General features: G+C 45.7%; 1 protein-coding gene across 1 annotated transcript in view; it reads left to right on the top strand.

The window, feature by feature from the left end:
• Positions 1-17,920, top strand: part of LOC145348241 (cilia- and flagella-associated protein 45-like) — a 112,914-nt gene extending 94,994 nt beyond the window's left edge. Inside the window, exons 10-12 of the mRNA XM_080196442.1 lie at positions 2,070-2,263; positions 17,340-17,564; positions 17,811-17,920. Coding sequence (XP_080052568.1) covers positions 2,070-2,263; positions 17,340-17,564; positions 17,811-17,877 — 486 coding nt within the window. The 3' untranslated portion in view covers positions 17,878-17,920. The remainder of the gene's footprint in view (positions 1-2,069; positions 2,264-17,339; positions 17,565-17,810) is intronic.
• The last annotated feature ends 5,570 nt before the right edge of the window (positions 17,921-23,490 follow it).

Here is a 23,490-nt window from a genome sequence, read left to right as displayed (position 1 = left end):
CACTAGTCACATCCTCATAGAAATCCAATGAATTTGTCAAACACGACTTCCCCTTAACGAATCCGTGCTGCGTCTACTCTATCAAACCATTCTTTTCTAGGTGCCTCGCTATTTCTTCTTTGATGACGGATTTAAGCATTTTTCCAACTACAGACGTTAAACTAGCTGACCTATTTTTGAACAGTAAAGGAATTAAGGGTTATGGTGAGCGGGCAGGTAAGTGGAGCTGAGTCCACAAAAATATCAGCCATGATCTTATTGAATGGCGGAGCAGGCTCGAGGGGCCAGACGGCCTATTCCTGTTTCTAGCTCTTATGTTCTTATTAACAAGATGTAGCAACCTTAAGAACAAATAACAAATAGGCTGGTGGAGGGGTTGAGGGGAGAGATAAGTTGGAGTTTGCATTGAGACAATAAATGTATGATAGACCTGATAGAGGTTTATAAGATGTTGAGAGGAATAGATATGGTGGATTCTCGGAGGCTATTTCCCAGGGCTGAAATGGTCGCTACAAAAGGACACAGGTTTAAGGTGCTGGGGAGCAGGTACAGAGGAGATGTCAGGGGTAAGTTTTTCACTCAGAGGGTGGTGAGTGAGTGGAATCGGCTGCCGTCGGTGGTGGTAGAGGCGAACTCGCTGGGGTCTTTTAAAAGACTTCTGGATGAGTATATGGGATTTAATGAGATTGGGAGTTACAGATAGTTCTATAGCTTGGTAGGTATGGATGTGATCGGCGCAACTTGTGGGCCGAAGGGCCTGTTTGTGCTGTAGTGTTCTATGTTCTATGTATAGGATATTTAAAATTGGGCTTGAGATAGAGAAGAAGGGTTGCAGGCTAAAGTTGCTAAACTCAATGAGGAGTCCTGAGGGCTGTAACATACTGAATCGCAGGATGAGATGCTGATCCTCCAGATTGCATTGAGTTTCGCTGGAGCATTACAGCAGGCCTAGGACAGCATGTATGCAGGAGAACAACAGGAAGGTTGTGGTCAGTTCTGATGAAGGGCCAAACAAATTCAAAACATTAACTCTGTTTTCCCTCCCTAGGGATGCTGCCAGGGATGCTGAGATTTTCCAGCATTCTCTCTTCTTGTTTCAGATTCTAATATCTGCTGTATTTTTCTTATTTTACCTTTGGAATCTTGCATGATTCAATAAAATACACCGGTCATTTTTCGGAACTCCAGAAAATTGGCCAGCTCGACACAATGGGCCAAATGACCTTTTTCAGTCCTGTAACAATTCCATAATTTGATGAATATAGATTCAATTTACTCAATCTCTCATAAGACAATACAACATATCCCAGTATGTGAATGCACGCCTAAGCACCAATTCTTACAACATTCCATGTGCTCTTGAAGCTGTCTTGTTTAATGCTACTCTTTGCTTCCTGTCCATTATCAATCCTCTGTCCAACCTAATATATTACCCAAGCTCCATTAGCCCTTAGTTTGTGTCTGCATCTTTTGCATTGCAACCTATCCACTGCGAAGTCCTCATTGCTAATGTATGGAAGAAAGGTTGGACAGACTGGGACTGTATCCATTGCACTTTATAAGATTGAGAGGTGATCTTAGAACAAAGAATATAGAACAATACAACGCAGGAACAGGCCCTTTGACTCATTATGTTGTGCTGAACATGGCGCAAATGGAACTAATTCCATCTGCCTGCGATTAGTCCATATCCCTCTCTTCCTTGCATATTCATCTACTTATCTAAAAGGGCCTTAAGTATCTCCGTGAGAGAGAAGGCCAGAGAGACACCAGTCAGTGTACAGGTATCTCCCTGGGGGGAGACAGGGGAGGGGCGAGGGGGGCGGGCGGTGGTGGGGGGGGCGGTGGGCGGGGTGCGACGGTGGCTGGGGGAAGGGGGGGTGTGGGTGGTTACAGAGAGGCTCTGTACACTCAGTGTACAGATACCTCCCTGAGAGAGGGAGGGGGAGGAACGGGGAGGGGGAGGGAACAAGGGGACGGGTGGGGAACAGAGAGGCACCAGTCAATGCACAGATCTTTCACCCAGAGACTGGTTCAACCCATGCTTCTCCTTTCCCTTTCTTTTGCAGGATGCGCTACGGGCAAAAAGGAGCCAGGAGGCTGCGGAGCGTGAATGGCGCCGGAAGGAACTGGAGGACGAGCGTAAGAAGTCGGAGGTGGCAGCGATGCTGAAGAAATCTCGGTCAGATCAAATCCGGCAAAAGCAACATTTCCTGGCAGTGCAGGCAACCAAAGAACGACAGGAATTTGAGAGAATCCTCAAGTATGTCACTAATGTTCTGGGCCCTGGGCTTCAAATGCAAGCTGGGGCCTCCATTTTTCACCGTGTACCTAGGATTGTAAGGTAGACAATGAGACCATTCAGGCCATTGGCTGCAATTTAGCGGTCCCATTGAATATGGGTGCAAATCTGTATTGGCCACTAAATCCCATGAGCAGTCAAAAATGCGATTTGAGCCAGTGAGATCTGAATTTGAAATTTTTCCTGCCCCAGAATTGATGAGCTTTCTGGTGGTGTGGAGGTACCAATCGCCCTCGGATGGTCAGGGACATAGACACATGGAAACATCGAAACTAGAAGGAGGGGTGGGCATTCAGCCTATTGACCCTGCTCCGTCATTCATTTTGACCATGGCTGATCATCAGATTCAATATTCTGATCCCCCTGTCCCCCAAATCCCTTGGTCCCTTTAGCTCCAAGAGCTATATCTAATTTCTTCATGAAATCAAGCAATGTTTTGGCCTCAACTACATTCTGTGGGAGTGAATTCCACACATTCACCACGATAAGCCAGAGGGTGGTTATCGAGGATCGTTTTTCAAACTGGAAGCCTATGACCAGCGGTGTGCCTCGGGGATTAGTGCTGGGTCCACTGTTATTTGTCATTTATATTAATAATTTGGAGTGGAATATAAGAGGCATGGTTAGTAAGTTTGCAGATGACACCCAGATTGGTGACATTGTGGACAGTGAAGAAAGTTATCTCTGATTGCAACAGGTTCTTGATCAATTGGGCCGGTGGACTGACAATGGCAGATGGAGTTTAAGAACAAAGCAAATTACAGCACAGGAACAGGCCCTTCGGCCCTCCAAGCCTGCACTGACTGAACTAAAACCCCCAACCTTTCTGGGGCCCATAATCCTCTATTCCTATCCTGTTCATGTATTTGTCCATAGAAACATAGAAAAACTACAGCACAAACAGGCCCTTCGGCCCACAAGTTCTTAACCACAATCTCTACCTGCGAAGCTGCTTTGAGTGTCCTATGAACCCGGACGCCAAGATCCTTCTGATCTCCCACACTGCCAAGAGCCTTACCCTTTAATATTATAATCTGTCATCCTATTTGACCTGCCAAAATGAATCACCACACACGTATCTGGATTGAAGTCCATCTGCCACTTTCCGCCCAGTCTTGCACCCCATCAATGTCTCACTGCAACTTCTGACATCCCTCCACACCATCCACAACACCTCCAACCTTTGTGTCATCAGCAAACTTACCAACCCATCCCTCCACTTCCTCATCCAGGTCATTTATAAAAATCACAAAGAACAAGGGTCCCAGAACAGATCCCTGGGGCACTCCACTGGTGACCGACCTCCATGCAGAAAAAGACCCATCCACAACCACTCTCTGCCTTCTGTGGGCAAGCCAGTTCTGGATCCACAAAGCAATGTCCCCTTGGATCCCATGCCCCCTCATTTTCTCAATAAGCCTTACATGGGGCACCTTATCAAACGCCTTGCTGAAGTCCATATAAACCACATCTACTGCTCTTCCTTCGTCAATGTGTTTAGACACATTCTCAAAAAATTCAATCAGGCTCGTAAGGCACGACCTGCCTTTGACAAAGCCGTGCTGCCTATTTTTGATCATACTATACCTCTCCAAATGTTCATAAATCCTACCTCTCAGGATCTTCTCCATCAACTTACCAACCACTGAGGTTAGACTCACTGGTCTATAATTTCCTGGGCTATCTCTTCTCCCTTTCTTGAATAAAGGAACAACATCCGCAATTCTCCAATCCTCTGGAACCTCTCCTATCTCCATTGATGGTGCAAAGATCATTGCCAGAGGCTCAGCAATCTCTTCCCTTGCCTTCCATAGTAACCTAGGGTACATCCCATCTGGTCCCGGCGATTCATCTAACTCAATGCTTTTTAAGAGCTTCAACACATCCTCTTTCTTAATGTCTACATGCTGCAGCTTTTCAGTCCACTGCAAGTCTGCACTACAACCACCAAGATTCTTTTCCACTGTGAATACTGAAGTAAAGTATTCATTGAGTACCCCTGCTATTTCTATCGGTTCCATACAAACTTTCCCACCATCACACTTGATAGGTCCTGTGCCTTCACGTCTTATCCTCTTGCTCTTCACATACTTGTCCAACACCCTTTAAAAGCCACTATTGTATCTGCTTCCACTACCACCCCTGGCAGCAAGTTCTAGGCACCTACCATCCTCTGTTAAAAAAAACTTGCCTTGTATATCTCCTTTAAATCTTGCCCCTCGCATCTTAGACCTATGTCCCCTAGTAATTGACCCTGGGAGAATTCTGATTATCCACTCTGTCCATGCCCCCCATAATCTTGTAGACCTCTATCAGGTTGCCCCTCAGCCTCCGTCATTCCAGCGAGAACAAACCAAGTTTCTCCAACCTCTCTTAACCTTTAATTTAGATAAATGTGAGGTGATGCATTTTGGTAGATTGAACCAGGGCAAGACTTACTCAGTTAATAGTAAGGCACTAGGGAGAGTTACAGAACAAAGGGTTTTAGGGGTACATGTTCATAGCTCCTTGAAAGTGGAGTCACAGGTGGACAGAGTGGTGAAGAAGGCATTCGGCATGCTTGCTTTCATTGGTCAGAACATTGAATACAGAAGTTGGGATGTCTTGTTGAAGTTGTACAAGACATTGGTAAGGCCACACTTGGAATACTGTGTACAGTTCTGGTCATCCTATTATAGAAAGGATATTATTAAACTAGAAAAAGTGCAGAAAAGATTTACCAGGATGCTACCAGGACTTGTGCAGTCAGCACGGCTTTGTGCATTGGAGATCATGCCTTATAAACTTGTTAGAGCTCTTTGATGATGTGACCAGGAAGGTTGATGAGGACAGGGTGGTAGACGTAGTCTATACGGATTTCAGTAAGGCCTTTGATAAATTTCCACATGGTAGGATTCTCTGGAAGGTTAGATCACATGGAATCAGTGGGAGCTGGCAAACCGGATACACAATTGGCTTGATGGTAGGAAGCAGAGGGTAATGGTGCAAGAATGCTTGTCGGACTAGAGGCCTGTGACTAGTGGTATGCTTCACAGGTCAGTGCTGGGCCCATTACTATTTGTTATCTATATCAGCGATTTGGATGAGAATGTACAAGGCATGGTCAGTGAGCTTGCAGATGACACTAAAATAGATTGTATTGTATAGCTTGTTCCAGACACTCACCACCCACTGTGTGAAAAAATGCAGCACCTCGCATTTACCTAAATTAAACTATATTTGCCATTCGTCAGCTCTCTGGCCCAATTGATCAAGATCCTGTTACAATCCTGGATAACCTTCTTCACTGTTCACTATGTTACCAATCTTGGTGTCATCTGTAAACTTACTAACCATACCTCCTAAGTTCTCAGCCAAATCATTAATATAAATGATAAATAACAGTGGACACAGCACTGATCAATTCTGGTCGCCACACTACCAGAAGGATGTAGAGACAGACAACATAGAACATAGAACACTACAGCACAAACAAGCCCTTCGGCCCACAAGTTGCGCCGATCATATCCATGCCTACCAAGCCTATCTATAACTCTCAATCCCATTAAATCCCATGTAATCATCCAGAAGTCTTTTAAAAGACCCCAATGACTTTGCCTCTACCACCACCGACGGCAGCCGATTCCACTCACTCACCACCCTCTGAGTGAAAAATTTACCCCTAACATCTCCTCTGTACTTGCTTCCCAGCACCTTAAACCTGTGTCCTTTTGTAGCGACCATTTCAGCCCTGGGAAAAAGCCTCCGAGAACCCACCCTATCTATTCCTCTCAACATTTTATAAACCTCTATCAGGTTGCCTCTCAATCTTCGTCTCTCCAGGGAGAAGAGACCTAGCTCCCTCAACCTATCTTCATAAGGCATGCCTCCCAATCCAGGCAACATCCTTGTAAATCTCCTCTGCACCTTCCCAATACCTTCCACATCCTTCTTGTAGTGAGGCGACCAGAACTGCACACAGTACTCCAAGTGGGGTCTGACAAGGGTCTTGAAAAGTTGCAGCATTACCTCCCAACTCCTAAACTCAATCCCTCGATTAATGAAGGCCAGTACACCATATGCCTTCTTGACCACATCCGCCACCTGCGAGGCTGATTTAAGAGTCCTGTGGACCCGGACCCCAAGGTCCTTCTGCTCCTCAACACTGCTAAGAGTCCTACCCTTGATATTGTATTTCTTCATCCCATTGGACCTGCCAAAATGGACCACTACACATTTATCCACGTTGAAGTCCATCTGCCACTTCTCTGCCCAGTCTTGCATCCTATCTATGTCTCGCTGCAACTTCTGACATCCCTCCAGACTACCCACAACACCACCAACCTTCGTGTCATCGGCAAACTTATTAAACCATCCCTCCACTTCCTTCTCTGTTATGTGTACACTCCTCAAGACATCACTGTCTATTTTCCAAAGCTCCCTAGCATTCATGCTTTCCTCAAAAGTGAACACTGAAGAGAAATATTAATTTAGGACCTCACCTATCTCTTGGGATCGGCTTATAGATGACCTTGTTGATCCTTAAGAGGCCCTACTCTCTCCCTAGTTACTCTTTTCCTCTTTATGTATTTATAAAAGCTCTTTGCATTGTCCTTTGCTTATCTGCCAAAACAATCTCATGTCCCATTTTTGGCCTCCTGATTTCTCTCTTACCTCTACTCCTATATCCTCTATACCCTTCAAGGGATCCACTTGATCCCATCTGCCTAGGCATGTCATGTGCCTTCTTTTTCTTCGTGACCAGAGCCTCAATATCTCAAGTCATCCGGGGTTCCCTACTTCTACCAGCCTTGCCCTTCAATGTCAAGAATAAAAGATTGGTTAGTGCAAGTTTAGGGCCAGTCAGAGACAATAGTGGGAAGTTGTGCGTGGAGCCTGAAGAGATAGGAGAGGCACTGAATGAGTATTTTTCGTCAGTATTCACGCAGGAAAAAGTCAGTGTAGTCGTGGAGAATACTGCGATACCAGGTAGTAGACTAGATGGGATTGAGGTACATAAGGAGGAGGTGTTGGCAATTCTTGAGAGTATGAAAATAGATAAGTCCCCTGGGCCGGATGGGATTTACCCTATGATTCTATGGGAGGCTAGAGAGGAGATTGCAGAGCCTTTGGCATTGATCGTCATGTCATCATTGGCTTCAGGTATAGTGCCAGAAGACTGGAGGATAGCAAATGTTGTCCCCTTATTCAAGAAGGGGAGTAGAGACCATCCTGGGAATTATAGAGCGGTGAGCCTTACTTATGTTGTGGGCAAAGTTTTGGAAAGAATTCTAAGGGATAGGATTTATAATCATCTAGAGGGAAATAAATTGATTAGGGATAGTCAACACGGTTTTGTGAAGGGAAGGTCTTGCCTCACAAACCTTATCGAGTTTTTTGAAAAGGTGACCAAAGAGGTGGATAAGGGTAAGGCAGTTGACGTGGTGCATATGGATTTTAGCAAAGCGTTTGATAAGGTTCCCCCTGGTAGGCTATTGTAGAAAATGCAGATGCATGGGATTGAGGGTGATTTAGCAGTTTGGATCAGGAATTGGCTCGCTGATAGAAGACAGAGGGTGGTGGTTGATGGGAAATATTCAGCCTGGAGTTCAGTTACAAGTGGTGTACCTCAGGGATCTGTTTTAGGGCCATTGCTGTTTGTCATTTTTATAAATGACCTTGATGAGGGTGTAGAAAGATGGATTAGTAAATTTGCTGATGACACCAAAGTCGGAGGAGTTGTAGACAGTGAGGATGGATGTTACAGTTTGCAGAGGGACATAGATAAGCTGCAGAGCTGGGCTGAGAGGTGGCAGTTGGAGTTTAATAGGGAAAAGTGTGAGGTGATTCACTTTGGTAAGAGTAACAGGAGTACAGAATATAGGGCTAATGGAAGGAATCTTAGTAGTGTTGACGAGCAGAGAGATCTTGGGGTACATGTGCATAGATCCCTGAAAGTTGGCACCCAGGTTGATAAGGTTGTTAAGAAGGCATACGGTGTGTTAGCTTTTATTGGTAGAGGGATTGAATTTCAGAGCCATGAGGTCATGTTACAACTGTACAAAACTCTGGTGCGGCCGCACTTGGAGTATTGCGTACAGTTCTGGTCGCCGCATTATAAGAAAGATGTGGGGGCATTGGAAAGGGTGCAGAGGAGGTTTACCAGGATGTTGCCTGGTATGGTGGGAAGGTCTAACGAGGAAAGGCTGAGGGACTTGAGGTTATTTTCATTAGAGAGAATAAGGTTACGAGGTGACCTAATTGAGGCATACAAGATGATCAAAGGATTGGATAGGGTGGACAGTGAGAGCCTTTTACCTCGGATGGTGATGGCTAACATGAGGGGACATAGCTTTAAATTAAGGGGTGGTAATTATAGGACGGGTGTCAGAGGTAGGTTCTTTACTCAGAGGGTAGTAAGGTCGTGGAATACCCTGCCTGCAGCAGTTGTGGACTCGCCAACATTAAGGGCATTCAAATGGTCAGTGGATAGGCATATGGATAACATTGGAATAGTTTAGGTTAGAGGGTCATTAGATTGGTTCCACTGGTCGGCGCAACATCGAGGGCTGAAGGGCCTGTACTGCGCTGTTATGTTTTATGTTCACTCTAAGAGGAATGTGCTTACCCTGAGTTAGAACATAGAACATAGAACATTACAGCGCAGAACAGGCCCTTCGGCCCATGATGTTGTGCCGACCAGTTAAAAAGCAATGACCCACTAACCTAAACCAATCCCTTTTCGTCCATAAGCCTATCCACGGATCTCTTAAACGCCCCCAAACTAGGCGCATTTACAACCGCAGCAGGCAGGGCATTCCAATCCCTCACCACCCTCTGGGTAAAGAACCTACCCCTGACATCCATCCTATAACTACCCCCGCTTAATTTAAAGCCATGCCCCCTCGTGCTAGCTTTCTCCATCCGAGGAAAAAGGCTATCACTGTCCACCCTATCTAAACCTCTAATCATCTTATATGTTTCAATAAGGCCCCCTCGTAGCCGCCTTCTTTCCAGCGAAAACAACCCCAAATCCCTCAGTCTCTCCTCATAGGACCTCCCCTCCATACCAGGCAACATCCTGGTAAACCTCCTCTGCACCCTCTCCAAAGCCTCCACATCCTTCCTGTAATGTGAGGACCAGAACTGCACACAATACTCCAAGTGCGGCCGCACCAGAGTTTTGTACAGTTGCAACATGACGCTGCGACTCCTAAATTCAATCCCCCTACCAATAAACGCCAAGACACCGTATGCCTTCTTAACAACCTTATCTACTTGATTCCCAACTTTCAGGGATCTATGTACACATACACCTAGATCCCTCTGTTCATCCACACTATTCAAAGTCCTCCCGTTAGCCCTATACTCAACACATCTGTTGATTTTATTTCATTTATTACTGTCACATGTATTAACATAGTGAAAAGTGTTGTTTCTTGTGCACTATACAGACAAAGCACATCGTTCGTAGAGAAAGAAACGAGAAAGTGCAGAATGTAGTGTTACATTCATAGCTAGGGTGTAGAGAAAGATCAACTTAATGCAAGGTTAATCCATTCAAAAGTCTGACAGCAGTAGGGAAGAAGCTGTCCTTGAGTTGGTTGGTATGCGACCTTAGACTTTTGTATCTTTATCCCAATGGAAGAAGTGGTGTCCGGGGTGTGTGGGGTCCTAAATTAGGCAGGCTGCTTTGCCAAGGCAGTGGGAAGTGTAGACAGAGTCAATGGATGGGAGATTAGTTTGTGTGATGGATTGTGCAATATCAACGACCTTTTGTAGTTCCTTGCAGTCTTGGGCAGAGCAGGAGCCCATACCAAGCTGTGATACAACCAGAAAGAACGCTTTCTATGGTGCATCTGTGAAAGTTGGTGAGAATCATATCTGACATGTCAAATTTCTTCTGAGAAAGTAGATGTCTTGGTGGGCTTTCTTAATTATAGTGTTAGCATGGGAAGATCAGGACAAATTGTTGATGACCTGGATACCTAACAACTTGAAGGTCTTGACCCTTTTTACCTCATCCCTGTTGAAGTAGACAGGGGCACATTCTCCTCTACGCTTCCTGAAGTCAATGATGTTGTTCTTCATTTTGTTGACATTGAGGGAGAGATTATTGTTGCTGCACCAGTTCACCAGATTCTCTATCTCATTGCTGTGCTCTATCTCATAATTGAGATCCAACTCACTACGGTGGTGTTAGCAGAAACCTTGAAAATGGAATTGGAGAGGAATTTGGCTGCACAGTCATAGGTGTATAAGGAGTATAGTAGTGGGGCTGAGAACACAGCTTTGTGGGGCACCAATGTTGAGGATGATCATGGAGGAGAGTTGTTGCCGATCCTTAGTGTTTGTGGTCTATGAGTTAGGAAGTTCAGGATCCAGTCGCAAGGAGAGGTGCTGAGGCCCAGGCCACAGAGTTTGGAGATGAGTTTTGTGGGAATAATGGTGTTGAAGGCTAAGCTGTAGTCAATAAATAATCCTTGTTATCTAGGTGTTCCAGGATTTAGTGCAGGGCCAGGGAGATGGCGTCTGCTGTGGACCTGTTGAAGTGGTAAGCAAGCCATAGTGGGAGGCTGGAATTGATTCGTGCCATGACTAGTCTTTCAAAGCAGTTCATGATGATATGTCAGAGCCACCGGCCAATAGTCATTAAGACACACTGCTTAGCTTTTCTTAGGTACTGGAATGATGGTTGTCTTCTTGAAGCAGATAGGGACCTCAGATTGTCGTAAAAAAAGAGATTGAAGATGTCTGTAAATATCCCCACCAGCTGATCCACACAGGGTCCAAGTGCATGTCCAGGTACCCCATCCAGGCCAGTTGCCTTTCGTGGGTTGACCTTTGAGAAAGCTGCTCTGACATCTGCAATTGTTACTCCAGATATTGGTTCATCCAGGGGTTCCACGGTGAAACCTGGTTAAGACACTTTTGCAAGTCTCCCACTTATCAGACATCCTTTTGCCTTCCCACAGACTCCCCCAATTAACTGTTGAAAATTCCTGCCTGATACCATCAAAATTGGCCTTGCCCCAGTTTAGAATTTTAACTTTTGGGCCAGACCTATCATTCTCCATAACTATCTTTAAACTAATGAGATTATGGTCACTCGTCCTAAAGTAGAACATGAAACATTGAACATTACAGCGCAGTACAAGCCCTTCAGCCCTCGATGTTGCGCCAACCAGTGGAACCAATCTAATGACCCTCTAACCTAAACTATTCCAATGTTATCCATATGCCTATCCACTGACCATTTGAAAGCCCTTAAAGGTGGTGAGTCCACAACTGCTGCAGGCAGGGCATTCCATGCCCTTACTACCCTCTGAGTAAAGAACCTACCTCTGACATCCGTCCTATAATTATCACCCCTCATTTTAAAGCTATGTCCCCTTGTGTTAGCCATCACCATCCGAGGTAAAAGGCTCTCACTGTCCACCCTATCCAATCCTCTGATCATCTTGTATGCCTCATTTAGGTCACCTCTTAACCTTCTTCTATGTAACGAAAACAACCTCAAGTCCCTCAGCCTTTCCTCATAAGACCTTCCCACCATACCAGGCAACATCCTGGTAAACCTCCACTGCGCCCTTTCCAATGCCTCCACATCCTTCTTGTAATGCGGCGACCAGAACTGTACGCAATACTCCAAGTGCGGCCGCACCAGAGTTTTGTACAGCTGCAACATGACCTCACGGCTCCGAAATTCAATCCCTCTATCAATAAAAGCTAACACACCGTATGCCTTCTTAACAACCTTATCAATCTGGGTGCCAACTTTCAGGGATCTATGCACATGAGATCTCTCTGAGATCTCTCTGCTCACCGACACTACCAAGAGTCCTTCCATTAGCCCTATATTCTGTACTCCTGTTACTCTTTCCAAAGTGAATTACCTCACACTTTTCCGCATTAAACTCCATTTGCCACCTCTCAGCCCAGCTCTGCAGCTTATCTATGTCCCTCTGCAAACTCGCTACGAGAGGACACAGGTTTAAGGTGCGGGGAGGAAAGTACAGAAGTGATGTTAGGGGTAAGTTTTTCACTCAGAGGGTGGTGAGTGAATGGAATCGGCTGCCGTCAGTGGTGGTGGAGGCGAACTCGCTGGGGTCTTTTAAAAGACTTCTGGATGAGTATATGGGGTTTTATGGGATTGGGGGTTATAGATAGGTGTTGATGTGATCGGCGCAACTCGTGGGCCGAAGGGCCTGTTTGTGCTGTAGTGTTCTATGTTCTATGTTCTATGTTCTATGTAACATCCATTCTCACTGTCTACAACTCCTCTGACTTTAGTGTCATCCGCAAATTTACTAACCCATCCTTCTACACCCTCATCTAGTTCATTTATAAAAATGACAAACAGCAATGGCCCCAGAACAGATCCCTGAGGTACATCACTTGTAACTGAACTCCAGGTTGAATATTTCTCATCAACCACCATCCTCCGTCTTCTATCAGCTAGCCAATTCCTGATCCAAACTGCTAAATCACCCTCAATCCCATGCATCTGTATTTTCTGCAGTATCTTACCATGGGGAACCTTATTAACCGCTTTGCTAAAATCCATATGCACCACATCAACTGCTTTACCCCTATCCACCTCTTTGGTCACCTTCTCAGCCCTTCCTTATTTCCCAAGAGGAGTTCAAGATTTGCCCCCTCTCTAGTCGGGCCATCACATACTGAATGAGAAATTCCTGCTGAATACATTGAGAAGGCAGTTGTCTAATCAGACAAAGTCAGCATGGATTTACAAATGAGAAATCATGCTTGATGAATCTATTGGAATTTTTTGGGGATGTAACTAGTTGAGTTGACCAAGATTTAAGAGGCAAGATTTAAGAGGCAAATGGTCCCCACCAGAGGACACAGGTTTAAGGTGCTGGGGAGTAGGTACAGAGGAGATGTCAGGGGTAAGTTTTTCACTCAGAGGGTGGTGAGTGATTGGAATCGGCTGCCGTCGGTGGTGGTGGAGGCGAACTCGCTGGAGTCTTTTAAGAGACTTCTGGATGAGTATATGGGATTTAATGGGATTGAGGGTTATGGATAGGCCTGGTAGGTAGAGATATGGTTGGCACAACTTGTGGGCCGAAGGGCTGTAGTGTTCTATGTTCTATTTAGATGGGTGCATGAATTGGGAGGGAATAGTGGGATACAGTCCGAGTAAGGGCAGGTTCTTTTTTAGTTTAGTTAAGGCATCAAGATTGGCACAGACTTGGACAGCTGAAGGGCCTGTTTCTGTTTGTACTGTTCTTTGGTCCCTTTGTTCTTTGAGAAACAGTGGATGTGGTTTATTTAGACTTTCAAAAGGCTTTCGATAATATCTCACATAGCGGAACACCACGTAAAGTTAAAGCGTATGAGATTGCAGATAGTGACTTGAGATGGCAGGAAGCTGGTTAGCAGATGGGAAGCAAAGTTAGAACATAAGAACATAAGAACATAAGAAATAGGAGCAGGAGTAGGCCATCTAGCCCTTCGAGCCTGCCCCGCCATTCAATAAGATCATGGCTGATCTGTCGTGGCTCAGTTCCACTTTCCCGCCCTCTCCCCATAACCCTTAATCCCCTCTCTTATCAAAAACCCATCAACCCGCTTCTTAAAAATATTTAGCGAGGCAGCCTCCACCACTTCAACGGGCAGAGAATTCCAGAGATTCACCACCCTTTGAGTGAAGAAGTTCCTCCTCAACTCCGTTCTAAACCGCCTCCCCTTTATCTTGAGGCTGTGCCCCCTAGTCCTACTGTCCTTTCTGAGCGGGAAGAGTCTCTCCACCTCTATCCTATCCATCCCATTCATCATCTTATACGTCTCAATGAGATCTCCCCTCATTCTTCTAAACTCTAACGAGTACAAGCCTAGTTTATTCAGCCTCTCCTCATAGCTCAATCCCCTCAACTCCGGTATCAGCCTAGTAAACCTCCTCTGCACTCCCTCCAGGGCCAAAATATCCTTGCGCAGGTGTGGCGCCCAAAACTGCACACAGTACTCCAGCTGCGGCCTCACCAATGCCCTATACAGCTGCAGCAAGACCTCCCTACTTTTATATTCAATCCCCCTCGCTATGAAGGCCAGCATCCCATTCGCCTTCCTGACCACCTGCTGCACCTGCAAGCTGGGTTTTTGCGACTCATGCACAAGGACCCCGAGGTCCCTCTGCACCGTCGCCTGCTGCAGTTTTTCGCCACGTAAGTAATAGTCCTTCCTACCATTCTTCCTACCAAAGTGAACCACCTCACACTTGCCAACATTAAATTCCATTTGCCATTTCCTGGCCCATTCGCCCAGCCTATCTAGATCCTTCTGCAGACTCTCCACACCCTCCGCACAATTTGCCTTTCCCCCAATCTTGGTGTCATCAGCAAATTTTGACACCCTGCACTCGGTTCCCTCCTCCAGATCATCTATATAAATGGTAAATAGCTGAGTTGGCATAAATGGGTCTTTTTCTGATTGGCAGTCAGTGATTAGTGGAGTACCACAGGGTTTTGTGCTAGGACCCAACTATTCATTTTACCTATTAATGATTTGGGAGAGGGAACTAAATACATTATCTCCAATTTGCAGATGATACAAAATTGGATGGGAGTGTGAGCTATGAGGAGGACACGGAAATGCTTCAGCGTGATTTGGACAGGCTGAGTGTGTGGGCAAATGATTGGCAGATGCAGTATAATGTGGATAAATGTGAGGTTATCCACTTTTGGAGCAATAATAGGAAGACGGATTATTACTTGAATGGGTTTAAATTGAGGGAGCTTTGTGTCCTTGTGCATCAGTCGCTGAAAGTAGGCAAACAGGTATAGCAGGCAATAAAGAAGGCAAATGGTATGTTGGCCTTCATAGCGAGAGAATTTTAGTGTAGGGATAGGGGTGTTTTGCTGTATCGGGCATTGGTGAAGCCATGCCTGGAATATTGGGTGCAGTTTTGGTGTCCTTATCTGAGGAAGGGTGTTCTTGCTGTAGAGGGAGTACAGCGAGGGTTTACCAGGCTAATTCCTGGCAGGTGTGTCATACGTGGGGAAACTAAATTGGTTAGGATTATATTCACTGTGGTTTAGAAGAGTGAAAGGTGACCTCATGGAAACTTATAGATTCAGAAAGAATGTTCATTGGAATCAATGGGTACTATTCTGGTTGGTGGACGGTGACTAATGGAGTGCCGCAGGGATCGGCGCTGGGGCCTCAACTGTTTAACATTTACATAGATGATATAGAGGAGGGGGCTGAATATCTGGTGACGAAATTTGCTGATGAGACAAAGATGAGTGGAAATGCAAATTGTGTGGAGGGTGTGGAAAGTCTGCAGAGGGATCTGGATAGGCTGAGCGAGTGGGCGAGGACCTGGCAGATGGAGTATAATGTTAGCAAGTGTGAGGTTATCCACTTTGGTAGAAATAATAGTAGGAGGGATTATTATTTAAAAGGCGAAAAGCTGCAGCATGCTACGGTGCAGAGGGACCTGGGGGTCCTTGTGCATGAATTGCAAAAACCCAGTCTGCAGGTGCAGCAGGTGATCAAGAAGGCGAATGGGATGCTGGCCTTTATAGCGAGGGGGATAGAATATAAAAGCAACTGTACAGGATATTGGTGAGGCTGCAGCTGGAGTACTGTGTGCAGTTTTGGTTGCCGCACTTGCGGAAGGATATATTGGCCTTGGAGGGAGTACAGAGAAGGTTCACTAGGCTGATACTGGAGATGAGGGGGTTAGCCTATGAAGAGAGACTGAACTCATTGGAGTTTAGAAGGCTGTGGGGGGATCTTACAGAGACGTATAAGATAATGAAGGGGATAGATAGGGTAGAGGTAGAAAGATTCTTCCTGCTTAGAAAGGATAGCAGGACTAGAGGGCACAGCCTCAAGATAAGGGTGGGGCAGTTTAGATCAGAGTTGAGGAGGAACTTCTTCACTCAAAGGGTGGTGAATCTCTGGAATTCTCTGCTCGTTGAAGTGGTGGAGGCTGCCTCGCTGAATATATTTAAGTCACGGGTAGATAGGTTTCTGATAGACAGGGGAATTAAGGGTTATGGGGAGAAAGCGGGAAAGTGGAACTGATCCACTTCAGATCAGCCATGATCTTATTGAATGACGGGGCAGGCTCGAAGGGCTAGATGGCCTACTCCTGCTCCTATTTCTTATGTTCTTGTGTTCTTATGTTCCCAATGGTGGGGAAGTCCAGAACTAGGGGTCATAGTTTGAGGGTAAGGAATAAACCTTTTTGGACTGAGATGAAAAGAAATCTCTTCACCCAGAGACTGGTGAATGTGTGGAATTCACCACCAGATGAAATAGTTGAGGTCAAAACATTGTCTGATTTCAAAAAGAAATGAGATATAATTCTTGGGGCTAAAGGAATCAAGAGATATGGGGGGAAGATGGAATCAGGATATTGAATTTGATGATCAACCACGATCAGAATGAATGGCGGAGCGGGCTCGAAGGGCTGAATGACCTACACTTGTTGCTAGTTTCAATGTTTCTGTGTAACTCTCAATGTTTCACTCTCTACAGTTAGCACTCTGTGTTGAGGGGGGTGGTGGGCAGGCGTTCATAGTTTGTCCATTAGTGTCCTTGCTCCTTTGGATCTTCTTCTTGTTGGCAGGTTCTGCAGATGTTAACCAAAGGAGTTACTGGATATTGGATAGTCAGATGCTCTTTCCCAGGGTAAAAAGTCAAGTACTAGGGGACATAATTTTAAGGTGCGTGGGGAAAAGTTCAGAGGAACTGTGCGAGGCAGGTTTTTTACACAGAGGGTGGTGAATGTCTGAAATGCACTGTCTAGGGAGGTGGTGGGAGCAGGTATGAAAAGCAACATTTAAGGGGTAACTAGATGAATACATGAATAGGATGGGAATGGAAGGATATGGAATCTGTAAGTGCATACGGTTTTAGGCAGGTATTATAATCGGTGTAGGCTTGGAGGGCTGAAGGGCCTGTTCCTTTACTGTACTGTTCTTTGTTCTTTGTATTTTATATAGATTGTCAATTGTATAGGGGAAGAAATCAAAATAAGGGACTTTATAGGTTGTCACAGAAATGAATGGGATTAATTTCACAGGATACAGAAAGAGCAGATCGAGAGGGAGAAGAAGGAGGAGGACGACAAGCAACATGGAAGGACCAAGTATGCCACTGACCTTCGGGAGCAGATTGGTGAGAGGGAGCGGAAGCACATTGCAGAGAGGGCGGCATTCTTTGAGGAAGGCAAGCGTCTGAAGGAGGAAGCTTATCAACGACGGCTTCGACTCGACCAAATAAAACGCAAGAAACTCGAGGAGCTCAGGTCAGGCTCATGCGAATAATGTACAGTGGGAATGAATGGGTAAGGGTTTTGGCTCCATTGGATTCGGAGCGGAAGGTGGTTGATCCATTGGGATCACATACAATGGAATAAATTAGGTTTATTGAGATTGCGTAAGTGGGAGTGAATAGGAAGGGATTGGATATGTGCGGGAGTGAGCGGGAAGTGCTTTGATCCTGAATCAGCCTCAGTTTCAGTCTCTGTATCTCTTCTGATGCTCTTTTGCAGAACTGTCGGCCTTCCTGAGAAGTATTGTCGGGAGATTGAGCGCAGATTGGCAGCTGTCACAGCGTAGGGACAAGTTTCATTAACATGATGGCTACACTCAGAGATTTGGCGCTTGATATGTAATTTTGTCATTAAAACATGTAAAAAAAATCAAACATCATATGACTCATTGTCATTCTCAAAATTAGCAAAATGTCTTAATCTGCTTGGTAAATGGAAAGTCAGGTAAGTATTTAATAATACTAGCATTTGTAATCTCAGAGGTCATTTCTGTGGTTTATAGTTTGTAAAGGTTATAGAACATAGAACATTACAGTGCAGAACAGGCCCTTCGGCCCACGATGTTGCGCCGACCAGTTAAAAAACAATGACCCACTAATCTAAACCAATCCCTTTTCGTCCATAAACCTATCCACGGATCTCTTAAACGCCCCCAAACTAGGCGCATTTACAACTGCAGCAGGCAGGGCATTCCAGTCCCTCACCACCCTCTGGGTAAAGAACCTGCCCCTGACATCCGTCCTATAACTACCCCCCCTTAATTTAAAGCCATGCCCCCTCGTGCTAGATTTCTCCATCAGAGGAAAAAGGCTATCACTATCCACCCTATCTAAACCTCTAATCATCTTATATGTTTTATATTCAGTAGTAACGAGAAACAGGAAAGAGAATTGGACATAATCTGAAACAGAACATCTTTCAGAAGTTTAATTCAAAGAGGTAAGACATGACAGGAGATCTCTTAGCCATGGTCAGATCTTCATCTCCCTGTGGGAGGCTGGGAACATTTCAAATGCCTGGAGCCAGCATGTGCTCACATTTCAGAGCTGGAGTGGCAGCTGGGGACACTGTGGCGCATCTGTAAATCAGATAGTATCGTGGATAGCACATATAGAGATTTGGTCACAGGCTCAGATTCCACAGACATAAAGGGAATGGGTGACTGCCAGGCAGAGCTAGAGAGACAGGCAAGTAATGCAGGAATATCCTGTGGCCATTCCCCTGCAAAACAGTTATACCGCTTTGGATACTGTTAAGGGGAATGGCCTCTTAGAGGAAACAGCGGCAGCCAAACTTGTTGCACCATGGGTGGTTCTGCTGCAGAGGGGAGGGGTAAAAAGTTAGGAATGCAATAGTTATAGGGGATTCAATTGTGAAGGGTACAGTCAGGTGGCTGTAAACCAGACTGTAGGATGGTATGTTGCCTCTCTGGTGCTCGGGTCAAGGATGTTTCAAAGATGTTGCAGGACATTCTGAAAAGGGATGGCGAACAGCCAATGGTTATAGTAGACTTTGGTACAAATGGCATCAGTAAAAAAAGGATGAGGTTCCAAAAGCAGAATATAAGAAGCTAGGAAGCAAGGTGAAAAGTAGGACCTCAAAGGTAGTGATTTCAAAGACCAAAGAAAATTGCAGGGCAGGAATAGGCCCTTCAGCCCTCCAAGCCTGCACCGACCATGCTGCCTGTCTGAACTAAAACCCCCTATCCTTCCGGGGACCATATCCCTCTATTCCCATCCTATTCATGTAGTACTCATGGGTAACAAATGGGGGAGGGGATCTTCCAGAGGGAAGACAGGAGGAGCGGGTTGCCTTAGAGGGAAGGAAGAGGACTAGAAGTGAGATAGTGGTGGGGGATGGGAGGGTTAAAGGAATAGATAGGCGGTTCTGTGGGCAAAAGCAAGACTCCAGGATGGTAGTCTGCCTCTCTGGAGCAGGGGTACAGGATGTTTCAGAGAGGGTAGAAGGAATATTGAAGGGCGAAGGGAACCAAGCTGATGTAATTGTGCATATAGGTGAGAAGGAAGTAGGAAGGAAGAGCAGGGGCGAAATACGTAGGCAGTTTAGGGAGTTGGGTGCCAGGCTGAAGAACAAGGCCTCCAGGGTGGCAATCTCTGGGCTGCTACCAGTGCCTAGTAATGGTGGGGCTAGGAATACTGAGATCCTTCAACTGAATGCGTGGCTGAAGGATTGGTGCAAGACAGAGGGTTTTACATTTGTAAATCATTGGGAAGTATTCGTGAGAGAAGGGCACCTGTATAGGAAGGATGGGGAACACATAAATGGGAAGGGCACAAATATCTTGGCTGGGAGGTTAGCAGGGTTTAAACTAATGTGGGGGGGGGGGGTGGGGATGAAACCGAAAGCTCAGTAGGCACTGGGATTGGGAGCGAGTTGGGTGACAGGGTACGATTAGACGAGAGGAAAATCATCCGGGAGAAGGAGGACCCGAGTGGGCCTGGAGGTCTGGAGTGCATCTGTTTTAACGCGAGGAGCGTAATGAGTAAAACGGATGAACTTAAGGCCTTAATGTTTGCAAGGAATTTAGAACAAAGAACAAAGAACAACCCAGCACAGGAAACAGGCCCTTCGGCCCAACGAGCCTGCACCGCCATCTTAAAAAGCATTTTCCTACACCTACCTTGACCCGTGTGTATGCTAATGGTACCCCTATTGTAACCAGATTCAGGGGAGAATAGTGTAGGGTCAATTTGGTACACCAATCAGCCTAAGAGCACATCTTTGGGGTGTGGGAGGAAACCGGAGCACTCGGAGGAAACCCACACAACCATATTTAGATGTGGTTGCAGTGACGGAGATGTGGTTAAAAGAAGGGCAGGACTGGCAGCTAAATATTCCTGAGTATAAGTGTTTCAGGCACGACAGAGGAGGGTTAGAAAGAGGAGGGGGAATGGCGTTGTTAGGGAACACATTACAGTGGTGCAGAGGAAGGATAATTTAGAGGAGTCGGGAATTGAGTCGCTGTGAGTGGAGTTCAGGAATAGGAAGGGAGCGATCACTATGCTAGGGGTATACTATAGGCCACCCAACAGCCCACTGGAAGTGGAAGAAAGTATATGTAAAGAAATCCTGGATAGGTGTAGAAAAAATAAGGTTGTTGTAGTGGGAGACTTTAATCTCCCGGGGGTGGATTGGAAGGTGCCTAAGGCTGGGGGTCCGGACAGGGAGGAATTTGTAAACTGTGTACTGAAAGGCTCTTTGGAGCAGTATGTAGCTAGCCCGACTAGAGAGGGGACTATACTGGATTTAGTTCTGGGAAATGAGCCTGGTCAGGTGGTCGAGGTTGCAGTAGGGGAACATGTGGCAAAAAGTGACCACAATTCTGTCTACTTCAGGATACTAATGGAAGAAGGTGAGTGCTGTCCAAAGGGGAGGGTGATTAGGCAGGAACTTATAGATACTGATTGGGAGAGGCTGTTTGAGGGTAAGTCCACATTTGGCATGTGGGAGTCTTAAGGGACAACTGAAAAGGTTGCAGGAAAGACATGTGCCGGTTAAGAGGAAGGATGGGAAAGGTAGGATTAGAGAGCCGTGGATAACTAGGGAGATTGAGGACTTGGTCAGGAAGAAAAAAGATGCGTATGTTAGGTCTAAGCAACTGGGAACGGAGAGAGCATTGGAGGAATACAGAGAGAGAAGGAAGGAGCTCAAACGGGGAGTTAGAAGGGTGAAAAGGGGGCATGAAATGGCCTTGGCAGACAGGATTAAGGAAAATCCAAAGACATTTTACTCCTATGTTAGGAACAAAAGAGTGGTTAGAGGAAAAATCGGTCCTGTTAGGGACAGAGGAGGGGAACTATGCTTAGACTCTGAGGGAATGGGGGAGATCCTGAATGAATACTTTGCGTCAGTATTCACGAAGGAGAGGGACTTGTTGTCCGGTACTGTCTTGGAGGGAGTTGTAGACCCGTTGGAGGAAATATCTATTACGAGGGAGGAAATGTTAGGGTTTAAAGGTAGTATTAAAACTGATAAATCTCCGGGGCCTGATGGCATTTATCCTAGGCTGCTTAGGGAGACGAGAGAGGAAATTGCTGGGCCTCTGACACAAATCTCTGTCTCTTCTTTGGACACAGGTGAGGTCCCAGAGAACTGGAGGATAGCGAACATGGTACTGTTGTTTAAAAAGGGTATGAGGGATAACCCAGGTAATTATAGGCTGGTGAGTTTGACGTCAGTGGTAGGGAAGTTGTTGGAAAGGATTCTTAGAGATAGGATGTATACGCATTTAGAGTGGGGCAATTTGATTAGTGATAGGCAGCATGGATTTGTTAAGAGGAGGTTGTGCCTTACGGATCTGGTAAAATTTTTTGAGGAGGTGACAAAAACGGTCGACGAAGGATGAGCCGTGGATGTCGTTTACATGGATTTCAGTAAGGCGTTTGACAAAGTCCCTCATGGTAAGTTGGTGGAAAAGGTTAAGGCTCATGGGATACAAGGACAGATGTCTAGATGGATTGAGAACTGGCCTGGTAACAGGATAAAGTCTGACAACACCAGGTTTTAGTCCAACCTATTTATTTGATAATACACTCACAAGCTTTCGAGGGGACTGCCTCTTCGTCAGGTGAATGGAGAGTTCTGGCCTCAGACAGAGCATATAAAGCACAGACAGTTTAGAGATTACTGATTAAAATGCGAATCCTTACACCTAACCTGCTGTTCAAGACCTGAAGTGGCTGATAATGTGAGTGGAAGGAGCACTGATCACAGTTTAAAGAGATGTGTATTGTCTCCAGACAGTACAGTAAGTGAGGTTTTGCAAACCCAGGCAAGTCACGGGGGTTACAGATAGTGCGACATGTAACCCCCGTGACTTGCCTGGGTTTGCAAAACCTCACTTACTGTACTGTCTGGAGACAATACACATCTCTTTAAACTGTGATCAGTGCTCCTTCCACTCACATTATCAGCCACTTCAGGTCTTGAACAGCAGGTTAGGTGTAAGGATTCACATTTTAATCAGTAATCTCTAAACTGTCTGTGCTTTATATGCTCTGTCTGAGGCCAGAACTCTCCATTCACCTGACGAAGAGGCAGTCCCCTCGAAAGCTTGTGAGTATATTATCAAATAAATAGGTTGGACTAAAACCTGGTGTTGTCAGACTTTTTACTGTGTTTACGCCAGTCGAACGCCGGCATACCCACATCATGCCTGGTAACAGGAGACAGAGAGTAATAGTGGGAGGGTCCTTTTCTAGCTGGAGGTCTGTAATTAGTGGTGTGCCTCAGGGCTCAGTACTGGGACCTTTGCTATTTGTAATATACATAAATGACGTGGAAGAGGGCGTACGTGGTGTGATCAGCAAGTTTGCAGATGACACGAAGATGGCTGGACTTGCTGATAGTGAGGAGCAGTGTCAGGCAATACAGCAGGATATAGATAGGCTGGTATTTTGGGCAGATAAATGGTAGATGGAATTTAATCCAGATAAATGCAAGGTGATGCGTTTTGGAAGAAATAATGTAGGGGGGAGTTACACAATAAATGGTAGGCCTATTAAGAGTATAGAAATGCAGAGGGACCTGGGGGTGCAAGTACACAAGTCCGTGAAGGTGGCAGTACAGTAGGAGAAGGTGGTGAAGAAGGCCTATGGTATGCTTGCCTTTATAGGGAGGGGTATAGAGTATAAAAGCTGGCGTCTAATGTTGCAGTTGTATAGAACGTTGATTCGCCCGCATTTGGAGTACTGCGTCCAGTTCTGTTTGTTCCTTGGTCTTTCTTCTGCTCATTGTTCCTTGGGAGCACTGAAGAGAGGCAGCGATTTGTAAGAGGAGAGCTTGAGGGTAAGTTAAAGCGATTTTTAAAGCTAACTTTGCTAGTTTTTTTTTCTTTAAATTTTATACCGGAAACTGGAAGCAGTTTGCAAAGGGGACT

Source organism: Carcharhinus amblyrhynchos, chromosome 9 (assembly GCF_965287045.1).
Source record: "Carcharhinus amblyrhynchos chromosome 9, sCarAmb.v2.hapA, whole genome shotgun sequence".
Classification (NCBI taxonomy): Eukaryota; Metazoa; Chordata; class Chondrichthyes; order Carcharhiniformes; family Carcharhinidae; genus Carcharhinus; species Carcharhinus amblyrhynchos.
The sequence above is the reverse complement of the archived record's forward strand: the minus strand, read 5'-3'. Positions and strand labels throughout refer to the sequence as shown.